This window comes from Rhipicephalus microplus, chromosome 1 (genome assembly GCF_043290135.1).
Source record: "Rhipicephalus microplus isolate Deutch F79 chromosome 1, USDA_Rmic, whole genome shotgun sequence".
NCBI lineage: Eukaryota > Metazoa > Arthropoda > Arachnida > Ixodida > Ixodidae > Rhipicephalus > Rhipicephalus microplus.
The window spans coordinates 102,602,119-102,623,658 of NC_134700.1; the positions used below are offsets into that span (position 1 = coordinate 102,602,119).

The window sequence follows — 21,540 nt, forward strand, 5'->3', positions numbered from 1 at the left end:
AGTGGGGGGAAGCGTCCGTCCATGCTTCCGTCCACTCATCCGTCTGTTCATCCATGCGTCCATTCGTCCATTCATGTGTCCATCTGTGCGTCCGTCCATGCGTCTGTCCATTTGTTCGTCCATCCGTCTGTCTGTCCATTCATGCGTCCGTCTATTCATCGAGTGAACTCTCCAAGTACCACCATCTCTCATCGTTTCATGATATATTCATCATATACAAGTACAGCCATCCAGCGGACCACATAAGGACTAAACGAGAGGTGGCTACTGCGACCACACGGGACGTACGACCCATGGCGTAAGGAGCTTCGCCTCTAAGCCATGTTTCTTGAGTGAGTCGCAGTGAGCGGCAATTTCTTTTGCCGACATATGGAGAAACTCTACAATAAAAAGTTTTTGAGAGAATGAGAAATCAAAGGTGGTGACACTAGCGGCATTCGGGCTTGCCAGAAGCTCGTCATGCGGTCATGCTCTTCGAGGAGCTGGTGGAGCGCTTGATTAGTTCTTGCTGATACTTAGTGCTACTGTACCATGGAACTGTGGTGTACGATTTACCGCATGCGAGTAATTTTTGCACTGAGAAATAAGATTAAAAAACACCCCTCACTTAGAGATATGATAATAATCGGAAATTTTCGACAATGTAAGTGCAATGCATTTTGTGCGAAGTGGTTCCTTTCATACATCTTTTTTTTTGCAAAAAAGAGAGAATCTGTTCACGGAAAGGCTAACAGATAGGCCTGAGCTACAGACTCCTCTGCGCTGCTATTCCACACTGAGGAAGGGGGACGGCAGCGTGAAACAGTGATGAGTTTCAATGTTAAGGTAGCAGAATAAGAATATAGCCCTGTTATGCTGGGGTAGATCATAAGACATGTACCCAGTACAGTGGCTTGTAAGAAGACTACATCGGTTCCTATAGCCATATTTGTTCGCAAGATACATTGTTTCAGTCGTAAAATTGAATGTTTGGACGCTTTTTCTTGTCTTTATGTTTTTTTTTTCAAAAATTGGTAATCATATTTGGGCATCACAGCAAAACCTGATTACATTGTTCTTAGGAACAATAGTGCCTAAATGCCAAGAAAAACTGATGATATGTGGGGTTTAACGTCACAAAACCACCATATGATTATGAGAGACGCCACAGTGGAGGACTCCGGGAATTTCAACCACCTCGGGTTTTTTAATATGCACCCAAATCTGAGCACACGGGCCTACAGCATTTCCGCCTCCATTGACCATGCTACCGCTGCAGCCGGGGTTCAATCCCGTGACCTGCGGATGCTAAGAAAAACTGTCAGTGGTCTTACAACAAATGCAAAATTGTATTTAAGCATTGCCCACAGTACATAGTGCTTCCTCGGAATAGAAAGTTAATGATCAATAACAAACTAATGTAGCAAAAACGTTTTAAATATATCATAGAAAGGCAACAGCGAAGCACCACGACAAAAGTATCATGCGTAGGAATAAATAGCACATTTACACAATGATGAGTCCTGTGCACACAATACGTATACACTGCGCAAGGAAGAGCTGCTGGTTCATCTCTTTCGCACCAATAATTCTGGTTCAAGTGAATTTGTCTCAGTATAGGTAAAGTGTCGTGAATAGCATGCATGATTACGATCCTCTTTGTGCAGTCACACTGGAGCTGGCGTATGGCAAGCCTATGCTAAATGCCTTCTTACATCACCTAATTGGTGACGTAACTGGCCACCACGATGACATTATTCACCAGCTTGGTCACGAGAATACATACTTAACAGGTAAGCAAGTAACCGTCATGAAAAATAATGAATCACTTTTTTTTCGGAGGATACACACGTAATCGGCACCCTCACAGAAAAAGGATGATACACGAAAGGAAATACTTCTTTTACACGTGATAGAAAAAGCACCTTTTACGCTTTTAAGGGCTACCTTTTGGCGGTAAGTCACGGCGTTCTGCTATGTATATATCTGGTAGAAAAATCAGTTCCTGTCTGCAACTGTTCTACATAGTCGGGAAACGAGTGTAAAGGTGTGTCTAAAGGTGAACTCACATAAATCCTATGTACCATTGTGATGTTAAAATTTATTCTCGCTGCCACGTTGCACTATGCGTCTGTTCAATGTCACGATGTTCATGGTAGTGGCCATGAAGCGGGTAAGCGTAACAGTAAAGTTATAAAATTAAAATATTGTCATGCATGTTATGTATGGCACGATTCACCTGCTGCGCTAATGGCTGGTCCTTTAGCTTGTTGCCCACCAAAACTGGTATTGCGTCAAAATCGCTATTGCTTAATACCATAATTTCTGTTATGACGAACATGAGGAACAGGTAGTAACATAACAATAATGACATACATGCCTTCATTTTTATGTTACCATCTGTATCATGTATGTTTCTTATACAGTCGCGACATAGAATGCCATTTTTTGTGTATGACAGGTTAGCCAACCAGCCGCGAGTGCGCCATGAGCGTGGCAGGTAATTCAAGTTTCACAATAAATGCATGTCATAAGTTTCATGTTATCAACTGTCATTCACGTCTGTCATACAATCACCGCAACACCAATTTATGTGTATATCAAGCTTGCAAAGCAACCACGAGTACATCATGAGTGCAGCATATAAATTATGTCGTAAATGACATGGACGTCATCAGACGTGTCGCACCGGCGCCGGCTAGACCATCTTCGGCCTCAAACTTGGCGTTCCATTCTTCGAGAGAGATATACTTAAAATCTGACAGAATCACGCTGCAAAAACATACGCACAGGCGCAGCAAGTTATCTGTCATGTCTGTGATATGGTCAGGTGCTATCAGCCTGAATTATCAACGAATTTTGCTAGCGATCAATGCCAAAACTGGAAATGAAATAGAATGCCAGCCTACGGTCTACCTACATGAGTAGTAACAAGAATGCGAGGGAGCCCCGCCTCCTAACTGGCAAGGCAAGTTGTCATTGAGTACAACTCTGCCACGATAAACACTTACGGAAGGCTTACTGAGTCATTTACTGCGTGGCGAGGCCGTACTGGCTGACGTCGTGTTACGTTGCGGAAGTGGGCATAGACACGGCAGCAGGCTCCGCCTACCCCTCACAACAGAAAGGTGTAAAGGTGGAGCTCGAAACTAAAACCAGCTTGAGCTAGTTGTTCTATACAAGGTAACTTCCTCATTTCAACATCTATTCTCAATGTTCTTTGAGTACCACGTTAACAATTTACAAGTGCGCATGATCACACAATTTTGACTGAGGGTTGCGTACTGGATCTTTCAGACAGTCATCGACATCATGACGAAGTTCTTGATGTCTTACTGCTGACAAGTATCTGGTAACTGAAAATTACAGGCAGTGAGACTACAGGATACTCTATCATCATTTCAAGCAGTAGTACCAGAATTTAAACAATGGAAACCTTCAAAACCACCTTGGACGCTGCCACTTCTCAACGTTATCCGTGAAATAGACAGCATAGAGAAGAAAGCAGACATGGCACCTCTAGTAGCGGCACAGTTGGTACTTCATCAGCTTCATGTAATGCATAATGAAAAAAACGAAGATATATGAAGACGGATCATGCACTGAAGAAGCGTAAGCCTGTGCGATCTTTATACCCGAAACTCAGAAAAAGAAGATGTACGAATTATCGCACAAATCTTCATCGATGACAGCAGAATCGGTGGCTATCTTTGAAGCAGTTAAGCTTATCTGCGAGAATCCTGAGCCACGAAAATGGGTGATGTGCACTGATAGCAAACCTGCTCTTCAGCTAATCAGAAATGTTAGATCATCTTTCAAAAATGGTGAAATAGCACAACGTATCGCAGAAACTGTGGAATATGCCTCATCACAAGGTCACAGCATCGTATTCCAATGGATACCCAGCCACGTTGGAATAAAGGGAAAGGAAGAGGCTGATAGCCTCGCGAAGAAAGCACTGGAGGAAGGAAGAGACTGCGCAATCCCTATGTCTGGGCGGATATTCGACATCTTATATCGCAAGGAGCTAACCATTGTTCGGTGGAGAAGTGCTTTGAGAGCCTTAAATCAAAGGAAACGGTACTTTATGAAGTTGATCCACACAGAAAGTTTTACATAGCTACAGACCTCCCACGGCACCTAGAGACATTAATCCACCGTCTTCGATTGGAAGTAGCATACACAAACAGCTTCCTGCACAAGATACATCAATCCAACTCACTGGAATGCCATTGTGATCATGCAGAAGAAAATGTTCGCCATATTCTTTTGGAGTGCGCTAAATAGGCAAATGAAAGATAGAAATTATACAACAAATTAGCAACTTTGGAGAGACGGCCCCTCACAATAAAGAAACTACTTGGACCATGGCCTGAGATGCATCTCCAGAAAAAGGTAATAATCTTCCTGACAGACTTTTTAGTGGAGACCGGACTGGACAAGCGTCTATGACAGAAAGCCAGAGATGGGTATATATAAAATGTGGTCATGTATATACTGACCGTAGAATAGTAAGGTGTATGTAAATAGTTTATGACTGGGTGAACTGCGCGAAGAAAACTGTGTATTGGCATGATGTTTGAACTGGTTTCAGTGTGCTATTATGTTTTTTTTTTTTCTTTTCCGTATTGTTAATTTTTGGGTACCGTTCGATATTATTATTTTTCGCTGCAGAACTTTGTGATATGGAGTAGCCGAGGCAATAGGCACCTCAACCTATTTACAGCAAAACAGAACAGAACAGAACAGAACATACACTGAAATCTCTCAAAATAACTTGCTAGCTTATGTATACTGTAACTTACGGAATGGGATAATAGTGACCTTCCTTTTCCCTAATGCCCTTATTCGCAGGCGTTCACAATGGGGTTGTTGCAATATTTGCGCATGATCATACGGAGCATCATCAAGGAGTTCACTACGAAGGTAAGAAAGCACATATGATCAATATATTCCAGCAGGTATCATCACCATCATCATCATCACCATCATCCTATAATCCGCCAATCAACCCGGTCTCATGATTTCTGCTGACACGTTATACCTGCGAACTTTTTCATATCATCGGCCCACCTAACTTTTTGTGTCCTTTTTGTGCGTTTGTCTTCTCTGGGAATTCATTCAGTTACCATAACTGACAAGTGGTGGTTATTCAGCCTACGTGCTACGTTCCCGGCCCATGTCCATTTATTTTCCTTGCTTTAAACTATAATATTCTTAACCCCGGTTTGTTACCTGACCCACCCTGCTCTCTTCTTGTCTCGTATGGTTACCCCTGTTATTTTCCTTTTGAACGCTCGCTGCGTCGTCCTCAATTTGAGCTGGACCCTTTTTGCAAGCCTCCAAGTTTCTGCTCCGTAGGTAAGTATCGGCAAGATGCAGCTGTTACATTCCTTCCTCTTGAGGGATTGTGGCAATCTACTAGTCATGATTTGAAAGTGCTTGCCAAATGTGCTACACCGCATTCCTATTCTTCTAGTTATTTTAATCTCGTGGCTCGGCTCCGTGGTTAATATTTGCCTTAAGTAGACATAGTTCTTGAACACTTCTAGCATCTCTCCACCTATAGTAACGTGCAGTTTTCTGCCGAGACCGTTGCACATTACTTTAGTTTTGTGCATATTAATTTTCACACCTACTCTACTGATTTCAGCATCCAGTTCAGTGATCATTAGCTGTAATTCATCCCCTGAGTTTTCCATCAAGGCAATGCAATCAGTGAATCCCGGGTTATTAAGATACTTTCCATTAACTCGTATCCCACACACTTTCTGATCTAGGGCCCTGAAAACCTGTAAACGCGCGGTGAACAGCATTGAACAGATCGTGTCTCTCTGTTTTACGTCCTTTTTCTTCGGGATTCTGCCGAATTATTTATGGAGAACTATAATGGCTGCGGATCTCCTGCATATTTCTTCCAGTATATTTATGTAGGTTTCGTCGATGCCCTGACTTCGTAGTGCCTGCATAACTGCTGATGTCTCGACTTAGTCAAACGCCTTCTAGTAATCTATGAAGGCAATGTATAGGAGTTGGTTGTATTCCGCGCATTTCTCTTTCACCCGATTGATAGTAGGAGTATGGTCTATTGGGGAATATAGCCCATACGAAATCCTGCTAGGTATATTTGGTTGATTGAACTCTAGTATCACCTTATTATTATTAGCCATTATTTCTGTACAAAGCTCGTAGATAACTGACTCTAAGCTGATCGACCTGTAATTTTTTCAAGTCCTTGACGTCTCTTTTTTATGGATTAAAATGATGTTGTCGTTCTTCCAAGATTCTGGTATCCTTCCCGTCGAGAGCGACTTCGTATATAAGGTGGCCAGTCTTTCGAACACAATTTCTCCCCCACCTTTCAGCAAATTAGTTGTTACCTTATCTTCACCAGCGCTTCTGCCTCTTCGCGTTCCTTCTAGGGCTTTCCTCAATTCCCCTGTCGTTACCGGTAGCATGTCAAATTTTAATGGGTAATCGTTGCTTCTTACGTTATCATCCTGGTTGTTTCGGCTTCTGTACAGCTCTCTGTAAAACTCCTCTGCTACCTCAACCATCCAATCCTTATTGGCTATGAGTTAGATTGCCTTCCTTGTCTTTTAATGCATACATTCGATTTTTGCCTATGCACAAGTTTGCCATCGTACCTTTTAGGCGGCTGCCGCTTTTTACAGCCTGCTCAATTCTCTCCATGTTATTGGCCTCCATGAAACAACCAAATTTCGAACTTCTGATGTCGGCTACCTTGCGCCTATTGATTGACTTCATTTTGTACACCATCTTCGTCTCATCTTGTACCCCATGTTTAACTTCATATCATAACCACCTTCATCTTGTACCTTTGGTTGACTTTAATAACAATACTTGCCACACTGTCACTCATGCTACAGTATACATTTATGTTCCCAGTGATATCCCTCAGTTTTTTTTTTCTGTCAACTAATCAACGGTACGATAAAACGTGTGCATTTTTCAGAACTCTATAAGCACTCATTAGGCCTATAAGCCAAAACTTTTCGTTTTGTTTGAATGCGATTTTTCCTGTGTTTATTTTCAAGTTGCCTGTTGTCCGTTTTGTAGAAGCCAATGTACTGATTTTTTTCTGAGTGTGCGTAATCTCAAAGCTTCTGCACTGTCACGAACTGTGGAAGGACCGGGGCACTTGTCAGGCTTGTTCGCCCTTAGCCATTGCCCTGCGTGCAGCTCTCTGTTGTTGTTGCTTTAAATACAGAATTATTACTATTTACTTTGGAAAGAGGCTTGTTTCTTCTCTTTGTAAATCAATGTAGCCCACTAGCACTCACGAAAGCATTTGTCATGACTGTTGGTACTGCGATGGAACATTCCATTTTCTAGTTCGTGTTTATTGCCTTCCAAATTTTCGAAGCTCCACGATTTTGCGAAGACAATTTTATTTCTACAAAAACTCTTTGGAAGATTTAAAACAACGTAAGAAAATGTAAAACGACTCTACATACAACGCCCGTTACTTGTCACAATTTGGCGGTGTTCATAAGTGAGAAAGAAATAAGGATTTGTTACTTACACACCACTTGATACGCTAGTTCTTGGCCATTGATCTTTAAAAGAACATTACGGTGCACGAGAAAAGCTAAATCCTTTGTAACACAGTTGTTATGAGAAGAAACATCATTTCATTTGATGAACACAGATTTCTCTTAAAACTCACATCAATGTGCATAATGCATTTTAGGTTCAGTTTTTATTATACTTATGAACAACGTTTTTCGGTAATGAAGCGAAGGCGACAGAGTCGGATTGCTGGTATCGTACCGCTAATAAATGTAGCCTAACGATTTCTGACGTGGTATATCAAAAATACACCCTTGTTTTTTCATACCACTTTGAGAAGGGAAACAGTTTACGTCAGTCAGGTATTCGAGTTTGTAATAATTCATACGTCGTCACTGAATTTTTGCATGCGTGGGAAAGTCACGCCGTTTACTACTACCTCGAACGCTTGCCCTTAGCCGACACTTTCCACAGCGGTGCGAAGCAAGTGCCATACTAGACTTTTTCACGTGAAAGTACATCAGCTCCAACCTAACAGCATTCCCTTCATTTTCAAGAAAAATTGTGCACGAGTATAATATTGCCACGTTCCATTTCCAAAGTTTTTATTATCGTCCGAAAACACCGCACGATTCTCAGCGCAAACCGCGCCTGCAGTTTTCTAGAAGGTTCCGGACTGTAGTAGATCATTTCGATAAGATCACGCCCACTGTGCGAACGGTACAGATTGTTCTGGAAGCTACGCCACCGCCAGCGATAACGCTAGAACATTCGACGGCAAGAGTATAAATGCCGACGCGCTTCGCCGCTTGTCAGTTGTTGATCGAAGGCCGACGCTCCGTTCGCCGCTATCAGTCCGAGACTGCTATCTGTGCGAGACTGCTGCTGTAATTGGACTTTCAGTTTACCGGGCACAGGTTCGCCCAAATAAACAGTTCAATTCTAACACGAAGTCTCCTGTCTTCGGCCACGTCACGACCCCGTGACATCTGGTGGAGGTGCTGCTTCGTTCATGTACCGCACGCCCCCGTCAAGCCGTGAACCCAGCCCACGTCGCGGAGAAGACGCCGACGCCAACCAGGAGCAGCGAACAAGCCGCCGACAGCAAGGGCTACCACCGGAGTACGGGATTCTAGAAGACAAGGCGCGGAAGACCAAGGCCATGACCGCGACTGCAGCGACAATGACAACCGCCGCATCTCTGCCCACGATGGTCATGCATCAACCCAGGGAACCACCAATTTTCCATGGGTCATCGTTCGAAGACCCGGAGTCCTGGTTAGAAACATACGACCGTGTGGCCGCCCTCAACCACTGGGACAACGAAGAAAAGCTCCGGCGTGTGTACTTCTACCTGGAAGACACCGCAAGGACCTGGCTAGAGAATCGTGAGTCCACGCTCCGAACGTGGGATGTCTTCTGCGGCGCATTTTTGCAAACGTTCGCGAGCGTCGCTCGCAAAGAAAGGGCCGCTGCTCAACTAGAGACCCGGGTTCAGCTACCGAATGAGAAGGTTGGAATCTTCACAGAGGAGATGACCCGCCTATTTCGTCACGCTGACCCAGACATGCCTGAGGAGAAGAAAGTTCGCTTCCTCATGCGAGGGGTCAAACAGGAGCTCTTCGCGGGACTAATGAGGAATCCACCAAACACCGTCCAAGAATTTGTATCCGAGGCGACCACCATCGAAAAAACCCTTGACATGCGCACCAGACAGTATAATCGTCGCCTGACTCCAGAATGCGCTGCTGCTCAAACCTGTGACTCCGAAAACCTGCGTGAAACGATCCGAGCGATCGTGCGGGAAGAGCTGCGCAAACTGTTGCCTTCGGCGCAACCTCAAGTGGATTCGATTGCCGACATTGTGCGAGAAGAAGTTCGGCAATCACTTCGAATTCCCCATACACCGCTGCCCGAGCCAGAAACTATGAGCTACGCCGCTGCAGTGCGCCACAACGCCCCTCCCCGTCCACGCCAAAACGCCGCCCCGTCGCACTTCCGTCGCCAGACACCACCGCCGCCACCACCCCCACCGACAACCTACCGTTCACCAGCGGGCCAGCGCAGTGCGCCGAGGAAAACCGACGTTTGGCACACCCCTGACCACCGCCCACTGTGCTACCACTGCGGCGAGGCCGGGCACACTTACGGCCGTTGCCAGTACCGACAGATGGGACTGCGTGGCTTCGCCGTCGATGCACCACGTCCGCAGCCAGGAGAACGACCACGTGACATCGCCGACTACCTGACAGGAACTCGGTGGACACCACGAAGCCCTTCGCGTTCGCCGTCGCCCAGCCGCCGCACGTCACCGCACCACCGACAATACTCTGGCCCAACGCGGGGCCGGTCTCCTAGCCCGTATCCGGGAAACTAAGGGCAGCAACCGGTGGAGGTGCGGTTGCTGTGCGACGAACTACCGAAGATCCTCCGACGACGACGACGCCGCGACGAAGCTTTCCGAACACAACGCCAACCAGGCAAAGCCCTGACGGCGAAAGCTCACTTACTGAAGGTGGCCTGACGACGCAACATGGAAGCAGCGGAACAAGCCGACGCAGCCGTGACCCGACGCCACGCCCTAACTGTAATGCGAGACGGCGAACTAGCGACCTCGACGTTCTTATCGACGGCCACAGTGTGACCGCTCTCGTCGATACTGGAGCCGACTATTCTGTCATCAGTGGGTCGTTCGCCGCGAAGTTAAAGAAAGTTAGGACAGCTTGGAAAGGCCCTGAAATCCGCACAGCCGGAGGTCATCTCGTAACGCCTGCAGGAATCTGCACAGCGAGAGTCACCATTAACGGCCGTATTTATCCTACAGACTTCGTAGTCCTACAGCGTTGCTCGAGAGATGTCATCCTTGGCATGGACTTCTTATGCCTCCATGGTGCTGTCATCAACCTAAAAACAAAGTCGATAACGTTATCCACAGAAGAAGCACTACCGCCGCGCACGCCGTCAGGACACTATGCCTTGAATGTGCTGGAAGAACAAGTCACTATTCCGCCTCGCTCAAGCGTCATTATTTCAGTCGGCGCTCCTAAATCACCTGACTTGGAAGGCGTCGTTGAAGGCAGTCAGCATCTGTTGGTCACCCGAAATATTTGCGTCGCAAGAGGAATCGCAGAGCTGCGGGGAGGCAAAGCAACGGTTTTGCTCACGAATTTCAGCAATGAGTACAAACATGTGAACAAAGGAACAACGGTCGCATACATCGAAGAAATTGTCGAAGCCACCAGTGCTTTCGCCCTCGCCGATTCTGCGGAACCTGCTCAGAGGCACCAAGCCCCTCCCATATCTTTCGACGTCAATCCCAGACTTCCGATCGATAAGCAAGAACAGCTCAAGGCCCTGCTCCTGCAATACGAAGATTGCTTTTCGTCGTCATCGAAAATTCGGCAGACCCCAATCACGAAACATCGCATTATAACCGAAGAAAATGCCAGACCACTCCGTCAGAGTCCGTACAGGGTTTCGACGCGAGAACGTGAGGCCATGAAGAGACAAGTTGATGAAATGCTGCGGGATGACATTATCCAGCCGTCCAAAAGTCCATGGGCATCCCCCGTGGTGTTAGTGAAGAAAAAGGATGGGACCCTACGTTTCTGCGTCGATTATCGCCGCCTGAACAAAATCACGAAAAGGACGTGTATCCCCTCTCACGAATAGACGACGCACTTGATCGGCTCCATAACGCCAAGTACTTTTCGTCAATGGACCTGAAGACTGGCTATTGGCAAATCGAAGTCGACGAAAGAGACCGAGAGAAGACGGCGTTCATAACACCGGACGGCCTCTTCGAGTTTAAGGTGATGCCCTTCGGCCTTTGCTCAGCGCCTGCAACGTTTCAACGCGTTATGGATACAGTACTGGCAGGATTGAAGTGGCAGACTTGCCTTGTGTACTTGGACGACGTCGTCGTGTTTTCCTCGAGTTTCGACGAGCATCTTCGGCGCCTTGAAGCTGTACTTCAAGCCATCAAGACTTCCGGACTCACACTGAAGCCACAAAAGTGCAGATTTGCGTATGAGGAGCTCTTGTTTCTGGGGCACGTTATCAGCAAGTCTGGAGTTCGTCCCGATCCACGGAAAACAGCCGCCATCGCCGACTTCCCGCCGCCCACTGACAAGAAAGCCGTGCGCCGATTTCTGGGCCTGTGTGCCTATTATAGGCGGTTCGTGAAAAACTTCGCCCGCATAGCCGATCCTCTCACTAACCTTACCAAGGCCGACGTGGAGTTTAAGTGGGGAACGCCGCAGGAACACGCTTTCCAGGAGCTTAAACATTGCCTCCAGACGCCTCCGTTACTTGCCCATTTCGACGAATTCGCCGAGACAGAAATACATACTGACGCAAGCAGCGTAGGTCTTGGCGCCGTTCTTGTGCAGAGGGCTGACGGACTTGAAAGGGTTATTAGTTACGCCAGCCGATCGCTATCCAAAGCAGAAGCAAATTATTCCACAACAGAAAAGTAGTGCCTCGCCATCATCTGTGCTACCTCGAAATTTCGCCCCTACCTCTTCGGCAGGCCCTTCAAAGTTGTGAGCGACCACCACGCATTGTGTTGGCTAGCCACCTTGAAGGACCCCTCAGGTCGCCTCGCACGATGGAGCCTGAGACTTCAAGAATATGACATTACTGTCATTTACAAGTCCGGCAAAAAACACTCCGACGCCGACTGTCTCTCTCGTGCGCCTGTCGACCAACCGCTACCCGACGACCCGGATGACGACTACTTCTTAGGAACGATAACTACCGACGACTTCGCTGAACGACAGAGGGCCGACCCGGAACTTAAGGCCCTAATAGAATACCTCGAAGGCAGGACCGCCGAAGTCCCGAAGATATTCAAGCGCGCACTTGCGTCGTTCTTTCTACGAAACGGTCTTCTACAAAAGAAAAACTTTTCACCGCTTCGAGCTAAGTACCTTCTTGTGGTGCCTTCAGCTCTGCGACCAGAACTCCTGCAGGCCCTTCACGACGATCCGACGGCAGGGCACCTCGGTGTTTCTCGCACGCTCGCGAGGATACAAGAAAGGTACTACTGGCCACGTCTTACCACCGACGTCACTCGTTATGTGAGAACATGCCGGGACTGTCAGCGACGCAAGACACCGCCGACAAGGCCAGCGGGACTTCTGCAGCCAATTGATCCACCTTGCCGACCTTTCCAGCAGATTGGTATGGACCTACTGGGGCCGTTCCCGACGTCGGCTTTCGGAAACAAGTGGATCGTGGTAGCTACCGACTACGTCACCCGCTACGCCGAAACAAAAGCCCTGCCAAAAGGCAGTGCATCCGAAGTAGCTAAATTCTTCGTCGAAAATATCGTCCTACGTCACGGCGCCCCAGAGGTCCTTATCACCGACAGAGGAACGGCATTCACTGCCGACTTAACTCAAGCAATCTTGGCATACAGCCAAACAAGCCACCGCCGGACGACAGCGTACCACCCACAGACCAACGGCCTCACCGAGCGGCTTAACAAGACGATCGCCGACATGCTGTCAATGTACGTCGATGTCGAACACAAGACGTGGGACGCCATTCTTCCGTATGTGACCTTCGCATACAACACGGCAGTGCAGGAGACGACGCAGATATCGCCATACAAATTGGTCTACGGAAGGAGCCCGGCAACGACGCTCGATGCCATGTTACCCAACGTCACCGACGAAGAAAACCTCGATGTGAGCGAGTACCTTCAACGCGCCGAAGAAGCCCGACAACTTGCGCGTCTCCGTATCAAGAATCAACAGACGACCGACAGCCACCGTTACAACCTTCGACGACGCTTCGTGGAATACCAGCCCGGTGAACGTGTTTGGGTGTGGACGCCGATACGCCGACGTGGACTAAGTGAAAAGCTTCTGCGACGGTACTTCGGACCGTACAGGGTGGTTCGACGGCTCGGCCCACTTGATTACGAGGTTGTCCCCGACGGCATCACGAACTCTCAACGACGCCGATCGCGACCTGAAGTCGTCCATGTCGCGCGCCTCAAGCCGTTTCATGCGCGTTAACAAACTTAACTAGTGTTTTTTTTGTATTATTGTTGTATCGTAATTTATTCATTGTACTTTCTTGCATTATTATTGTACTTTCATCTTTAGTTAAAGCATCGGGACGATGCCTTTTTTCAGAGGGGGGCAATGCCACGTTCCATTTCCAAAGTTTTTATTATCGTCCGAAAACACCGCACGATTCTCAGCGCAAACCGCGCCTGCAGTTTTCTAGAAGGTTCCGGACTGTAGTAGATCATTTCGATAAGATCACGCCCACTGTGCGAACGGTACAGATTGTTCTGGAAGCTACGCCACCGCCAGCGATAACGCTAGAACATTCGACGGCAAGAGTATAAATGCCGACGCGCTTCGCCGCTTGTCAGTTGTTGATCGAAGGCCGACGCTCCGTTCGCCGCTATCAGTCCGAGACTGCTATCTGTGCGAGACTGCTGCTGTAATTGGACTTTCAGTTTACCGGGCACAGGTTCGCCCAAATAAACAGTTCAATTCTAACACGAAGTCTCCTGTCTTCGGCCACGTCACGACCCCGTGACAATATTGTTACTCGTGTTTACCGCAAAATGCATTTTGTAATCCTCGTCATAATGCTTACAGCCGGTGCCTATGGCTGCCCCTTGCTTGGCGTCATCTGCAAGCATCACTGCGAGTCAATTGGGCGAGGCAGCGGCTACTGCGGTGGACCTCATTTAGGAAGATGCATTTGCCCAATTTGGTAACCCAGAAGAAGAATATACCAGTAATAAATTAAACATGCCATATAAAATTCTCTATTGTGTGTTCTAAGCAGAAAATGTTGATAATTTTTTTGTCTCGGTGATTCTAGGAACCTATAGGAAGGACTGTTGGAATTCTACACCTAATTTATGCTAGTCGACACCAGCACGAATCTCTTTGCTCCAAAATTACAAAATTTTTCTTTATTATACTGGAACCAGCCACATACGTCAAATCTAAAGTGATACGAAAACAAAAACGGCTGTATTTCATATATTGCGCTTTATTGAACACACAAAACGTACGTTCATCTACTCCGAGTGGCCAATAGCGAATAGATACTGACATGTGCTCTGTTTATCTCTGCCTGCAGTGTGACCGTTGCGTATTTTACCATATATAGGATTTTTACTCTTTATTACCTGGTCTGAAATACACCTGTAAGTACTGGAAGAATAGCGAGAGCATTGCTGTGTTGCAGAGAGGGACAAACCCGGTTGTACCCGTGCTGAATGTACAAAACAACAAATCTTGTACATTTTATACTGTATGCGAGTGTGACCGATTACGCCAGTGCGCATGTGAAATGAGACGTGTCTAGGAAACCAATGCGCCTCACCTGTACACAAAACTCTGCGGCAAAGGAATGACTTAGCCGCTATCGTTCGCTTTGAGTGCTAATTCTTCACTGCGCTCTCACTCGTAACCTAAAGTGGCAACGTAAAAGTAGCATATCTCTTTCCTTATTATGGTACATATGTCAATCATGACCACTGCACGCCGGTATACTAGAACCGCCACTATGACTGTTGAGGATTCATGTCCCAAAATTACGATGTAATTATGACGGATGGCGTAGTTGAGGCCCCCGAAAATTTTGCTCATCTCGTGTATGTAAATGTGCCCCTAGCGTTTTGCCCTCCTCCATCGAAAAAGCTGCGGCCATGGCTGGTAGTCGATCATTCGATGTTTGGGTCAACTGTCGAGCGAGCAGACAAAAAAAAATATAGTTCGGTTTACCGGTGCTATAATATGCAAAGCCTAAAGAAAACAACCAAAACATAACTATTCTTGTTTTTTCAAGGTTTATTTATATGGTTACGTTTCTGGCGTAAAAAAAAAAATACGTTCTTTTAACTTCTCTATCTCCCCCGAAGCTACCCTGCGAAATGTTCTGTTACGAACTTGTTCATTATTTTGACAATGGCTGTGTTATGTTAGAGTAAAAAAAACATCGCGTTTTAGCGCGTGTTGCATTACAGAGAAAGTGTTTTGTGGGTTTCCTTTATTTAAACGTCATCGCCAGCCTTCGCTATGAGGTGGCCATGTTCGCTACTAGTTGCGACTCGTGGCTTCGAATAATTAGTTTGTTCTTGGTCGAGGCTTTCAATTTCGCGGGTGATGTTAGATTGTAGATCTTCATGGAACTTACTCGGAAATGGTGGGTAAATTCCACTACGCATACGTGTCCCTCCTCCGGCCGGTGTTGCAGCGGGCCTCATGCTCTTAAGCTGTTGCTCAGTCTCTCCTCCGTTGTCGTAGCCACCCCGTCTGTCTGTCCGTGTCTGTTGTTGTAGACAGACAGACAGACAGACAGACAGACAGACAGACAGACAGACAGATAGACAGACAGACAGATAGACAGATAGATAGATAGACAGATAGATAGATAGATAGATAGATAGATAGATAGATAGATAGATAGATAGATAGATAGATAGATAGATAGATAGATAGATAGATAGATAGATAGATAGATAGATAGATAGATAGATAGATAGATAGATAGATAGATAGATAGATAGATAGATAGATAGATAGATAGATAGATAGATAGATAGATAGATAGATAGATAGATAGATAGATAGATAGATAGATAGATAGATAGATAGATAGATAGATAGATAGATAGATAGATAGATAGATAGATAGATAGATAGATAGATAGATAGATAGATAGATAGATAGATAACCAGAGAGACAGAAAGACAGACAGACGGATGGACGGACAGTCAGACAGATGGATGGACGGATGGACGGCTGGAACATTCACAGTTTCCTGATAAAATACTTTGAAACTTCGCCCCGCTCGATCTTCATCATTCACTCCGAAGATGTGTTTTTTTTTCTTGGCGGGCCCTTTTTGGTTAGGCATGTCACTTGATTCCTGCCAAAGCCGCCGCCGGTCGGCGACTGTGCAGCCGTGCCCCAGCTCTATGGCTTTCACTGCGAGGTGGGGATGCTCTTCCATAAAGGCGAGCACAATCACGCACTGAGCCTCGGAAATGCGAAGGAGGCGCTCTTTTTGGCTACCGGTTGAGGTGCCCTCCACCATGGTTTCGCTCGACTGAGCCAACGGCTTCAAAAGGTGCGCCGTTTGAATTGAAATATAGTGGAGACATTAGTAGAGCAATTGCTTGAAACGGAGTGGTATTTAAAGCCACCACTAACGTCCAGCTGAATGGCGGCACCGGCTAGCGTCATTTCGAAATAACAGGAAAAATATGTTTTAATTGGGCCGCATTCCATATTCAATGTTTAAAAATTATTGCCAACAAATTTTCAGCGAGCAATAATAGTTGAACAATTCTCAACATATTAGAAATACTTCCAAACTTGCTATACAGTCCAAAAACCGACGTCAATATTGTGAAGCATGCCTCTATTCCTCTCATTGGTTGTTCGCTTCCCCTCGTTCTCGCGACTGATGAGGATGGCCCAATTTTGACTTAACAAACCAAACGCCTTCGTTGGAAATGGGAATGCGTACAAGATTGCACCAATGACTACTTCGATAAGTCATCACTACACCCACTATTTCCCTTGCCACTCCTTCCACTTCTCACTATTCCCACAACTCATCACTGCACCCACTACTGCACCTGCCACTCCTACCACTACTCACTACTTCCACCACTCATCAGTACACCCTCTACTACCCCTGCCTCTCATTTCACTACTGACTACTCTCACAACTAATCACTACACCCTCTATTGCTCCTGCCACACCTTCCACTACTCACTTCTTCCACAACTCATCACTACAACCACAACTGTGCCTGCTACTCATTCCACTAATGTCTACTTTTACAACTGATCACTGCACTCATAACTGCGTCTGTCATGCCTTCCACTACTACTACTACTTCCACCACTCATCACTACACCCACTACCGCCCCTGCCACTCCTACCACTGCTGATGACTATCTCCACAACTCATCACTACACTCTCTTGAGCTCTTGCTACTCTTTCTACCAATCACTATTTCCACAACTAATCACCCTGACAACCAGTGCCCTTGGCACTCCTTTTACAACTGACTGCTTTCACGACTCATTACTGCACCCGTAACTGCTCCTGCCACTCCTTCCTTATTTGATTATTTCCACAACTCATCACTACAACCACTACTGCCCCTGCTACTCCTTCCACTACTCACCACTTCCACAACTCATCACTACACCCTCTAGTGCTCCTGCCACTCCTTCCACTACTTCCACAGCTCATCACTACAACCACAACTGTGCCTGCCACTCATTCCGCTAAAGATTACTTTCACAACTGATCACTACACACACAATTGCGCCTGCCACACCTTCCACTACTACTACTACTACTACGTCCTCTACTCATCACTGCACCCACTACTGCCCCTGCCACTCCTTCCACTGCTGATGACTATCTTCACAACTCATCACTACACCCTCTTGAGTTCTTGCTACTCCTTCTACTAATCACTACTTCCACAACTAGTCACACCACCAACCAGTGCCCCTCGCACTCGTTCCACAACTGACTGCTTTCACGACTCATCACTGCACCCATAGCTGCTCCTGCCACTCCGTTCATAAGTGACTACTTCCTCAACTCATCACTACACCCACTACTGCCCCTGTTACTCCTTCCTCTACTGACTCCTTCCACCACTCTTCACTACGCTCACTACTGCCCCTTCCACTTCTTTCACTCCTTCCTACCTCGCCCCGCCGCGGTGGCCTAGTGGCTAAGGTACTCGGCTGCTCACCCGCAGGTCGCGGGATCGAATCCCGGCTGCGGCGGCCTCGTTTCCGGTGGAGGCGGAAATGTTGTAGGCCCGTGTGCTCAGATTTGGGTGCAGGTTAAAGAACCCCATGTGGTCGAAATTTCCGTAGCCCTCCACTACGGCGTCTCTCATAATCATATAGAGGTTTTGCGACATTAAACCCCATATATCAATCAATCACTCTTTCCTACTTCCACAACTCATCACTATACCCTGTAGTGCTCCTGTCACTCTTTTCACAACTGACCACTTCCACAACTCATCACTACACCCATTACTGCCGCTGCCACTCTTTTCACTACTGACTACTTCCACAACTCATCACTACACCCACTAGTGCACTTGCCACTCCTTCCACTACTGATTACTTCCACAACTTATCACTACACCCATTACTGCACTTTCGGCGCGCGCGTTATTAATGTGGCATAGCATTCCCGACAGGAAAGTGGCCAGCGCCGCGTTTTCAAGAAAGGAAAGGTGAGCAAGTCCGATGACGATTGATCTTCTGTAGTAGAATTAATACCAGAATACTCCAATTTTGAGTACAGTGCAGGTACATAGTTATACTCCAAAAGTGCTTACAGTACGCAAAGAAATGCGTCGCACTAAAAACTCGTAACCACTTGCCTACACTCTAAAAATAATGGTGTACTTAGGGAGTAGTTCTATAAAATACGCTATGTCGCAATTATAACGCACGTACCGTTGGTGACTGCGAACAACCAGAACGGTGGTGATAACGCGAGGAAAGTGCGAGGAGTAGACGACATTCATTATTGCGTGGCAGAAATACCACACAAATACTCAATTTTTTTTTAGAATGTATGGAATGCATAAAGGCAGGTTAAACGTGCCTTCTGCTTGTCTAGCCAACTATTTTTTTTATTGCGAAGCATTTCTTAGCGGATTTCCGCGACTTTGAGCATATCTATCTATCTATCTATCTATCTATCTATCTATCTATCTATCTATCTATCTATCTATCTATCTATCTAGCCGCCTACGACATTTAGCTCTCGTGGCCGTTTCGATAATGGTATCAATACCAAACTTGGTATGATATAACATGAATGTATGACGTACATAACTGACTAGTTTTAACATAAAAATCATGACATGTACGTCATAAATGTCATGATTTACATGCCATGGTCTTGCTGCTCTTGCGGTGGTTTCCTTCACATGATATGTTGCAAAACTGGTATGGTATGACATGACTGCATGTCCAACACAAGCGACAGACCCTAACATGAAAATCATGAGATGCGTGTGATGTAACAATATGACTACATACCACGCTCATGATGCGCTGGTGGCCATTTCGCTAGCTTTACTTATACCAAATTTTATATTACGGGACGTGAATGAAGTGCGAAAGTATGACACTGGTACAAACATTATAAACATGTTATGCGTGTCATGTAACAACATGACTACATGCTACGCTCATAATGCGCTCGTGGCCGTTTCGCTAGCTTCATATGTACCAAACTCGGTTTTACGCGACGCAACGGACGGCATAGATAAATGACACATACGAACATGATAATCACGACATGCGTGTCATGGAAGAACATGACTACATGTCACACTGATGATGCACTCGTGGCCGTATCGCTAGCTTCACATATGCCAAATTCGGTATTACGTGACGCCAATGGATGACGAAGATATCTGAATGGTGCAAACATGATAATCATGAGATGCGTGTCATGTGACGAGATGACTACATGCCACAGTCAAGGTGCCAATACATTTCGACGTAACGCGGTGCGAGTGCTAGCCGGCGTTCATTTGGACGCGTCACGTCGGTGTTGCGACGCCAAGCGCCGACCCTGCCATATACTCGCAGGCGCCCACTGCGCGGCGCTGCTTTGACGCATGCGCGTTTCAGCGCGTCCAGCATCCCTACGTCACGAAAAGAGGGAGACGCAGGGTTGTCTGGGTAACGCATCGGCGCGAAATGCATGTCGCATTTCGCACCGGTTGCCGTCAGGCCAAGCCGGCGGACGCTGTGCGTGCCTGGCGTCAGAATATAGAGTGCTCGCATTTTGCTAACTTATATATAGCGTAGCTGTGCCTAGCGCGCGCACGCGAACGTTACATTGGAGTATATTGAGCCTTTCATGATGCGATCGCGGCCGTTTTGCTCGCTCCACATTTACCGAATTTGGTGTTACGTACACGTCAATGGATGACAAAGTATGACTGGTGCAAACATGATAACCCTGACATGCGTGTCATGTAAGAACATGACGACATATCACGTTCATAGCGTGCTCGAAGACGTTTCGCTAGCTTCACATATACTAAATTTGGTATCACGTGACGTGCACAGATGACTGAGGTAAACGACCCATTCAAACATGATAATTTTGACACGGAAGTCATGTACGGCATCATTTACCCCACCTCGTAACGTTGTGCTGATTTTAAAGGGAGACATCAACATTTTTCATTCGTACTTCGCAGACCATCGATTACCACTGTACGTGGGATCTGACAATGTTTTTCTTCCTATCGAATTGCACCATGCCTCCTCCTCACTTTTTTCGTTTCTCCATACAGAGAATCGGACCTTTTCCCACAGTGGTTGACGAGCAGTTTAAGCTCCTCCTCTTCGAGAATCCGGCTATCGCCGATTTTGGTTAGAATGAATAACAATAGCACTAGCATCAGGGGTTTCCGCACTGTAGACTCACAGCTTTCAAAACGAAATGACATTCTGTAGCCGCAGCTCGGCATTGACATGTATTCTTGTACGTAGCTCCCGTTCAGATTCCTTGAGCCAGCTTCGCTCTTCAGGGTGCGGTGTCCATTAGTTCTCTACAGCCCCCTCAGGTTCCACCACTCTATTTGCGCTTCTGTGACGGAAGCACATACCTACAAACCGGTTCGGCGTTGTCTTTCTGCTTCAGCGTAGGCGGTCATCATCTGAGGGTCCGCCTGTCGTTGACTTTTCCCTTCTATTTCCGCTTGCCGAAGTTGCTTATTTGTACGGCGAGGGCATGCAAGTTGACCGGCCTGCATGCTTCCGCTAGTTTTTTCAAGGCCATCAGTTTTTTTTTGTCAAAGCGAACCACTCGCCTACTACTCATCTTCCAGCCGGCCTTATTTGTTGGGACACGGTGACCGTGAAGTGAGGGAACACGCCGTGTCCCTCTCATCTTTATCTGGTATAAGAAAAAAAAATCTCGCGTGCTGTGGTGGCGAGGGAACCTGCAAAGTGTCTGAGTG

At 46.6% G+C, this 21,540-nt stretch overlaps 1 protein-coding gene across 5 annotated transcripts in view; it reads left to right on the top strand.

Annotated features, from left to right (window-relative positions):
* LOC119178655 (uncharacterized) overlaps window positions 1–14,304 on the top strand; it is a 40,048-nt gene extending 25,744 nt beyond the window's left edge. For all 5 annotated transcript variants that reach the window (XM_075886463.1, XM_075886457.1, XM_075886467.1 and 2 more), the window contains 3 exons: window positions 1,647–1,772; window positions 4,834–4,905; window positions 14,136–14,304. In XM_075886463.1, coding sequence (XP_075742578.1) covers window positions 1,647–1,772; window positions 4,834–4,905; window positions 14,136–14,257 — 320 coding nt within the window. In that variant the 3' untranslated portion in view covers window positions 14,258–14,304. The remainder of the gene's footprint in view (window positions 1–1,646; window positions 1,773–4,833; window positions 4,906–14,135) is intronic.
* The last annotated feature ends 7,236 nt before the right edge of the window (window positions 14,305–21,540 follow it).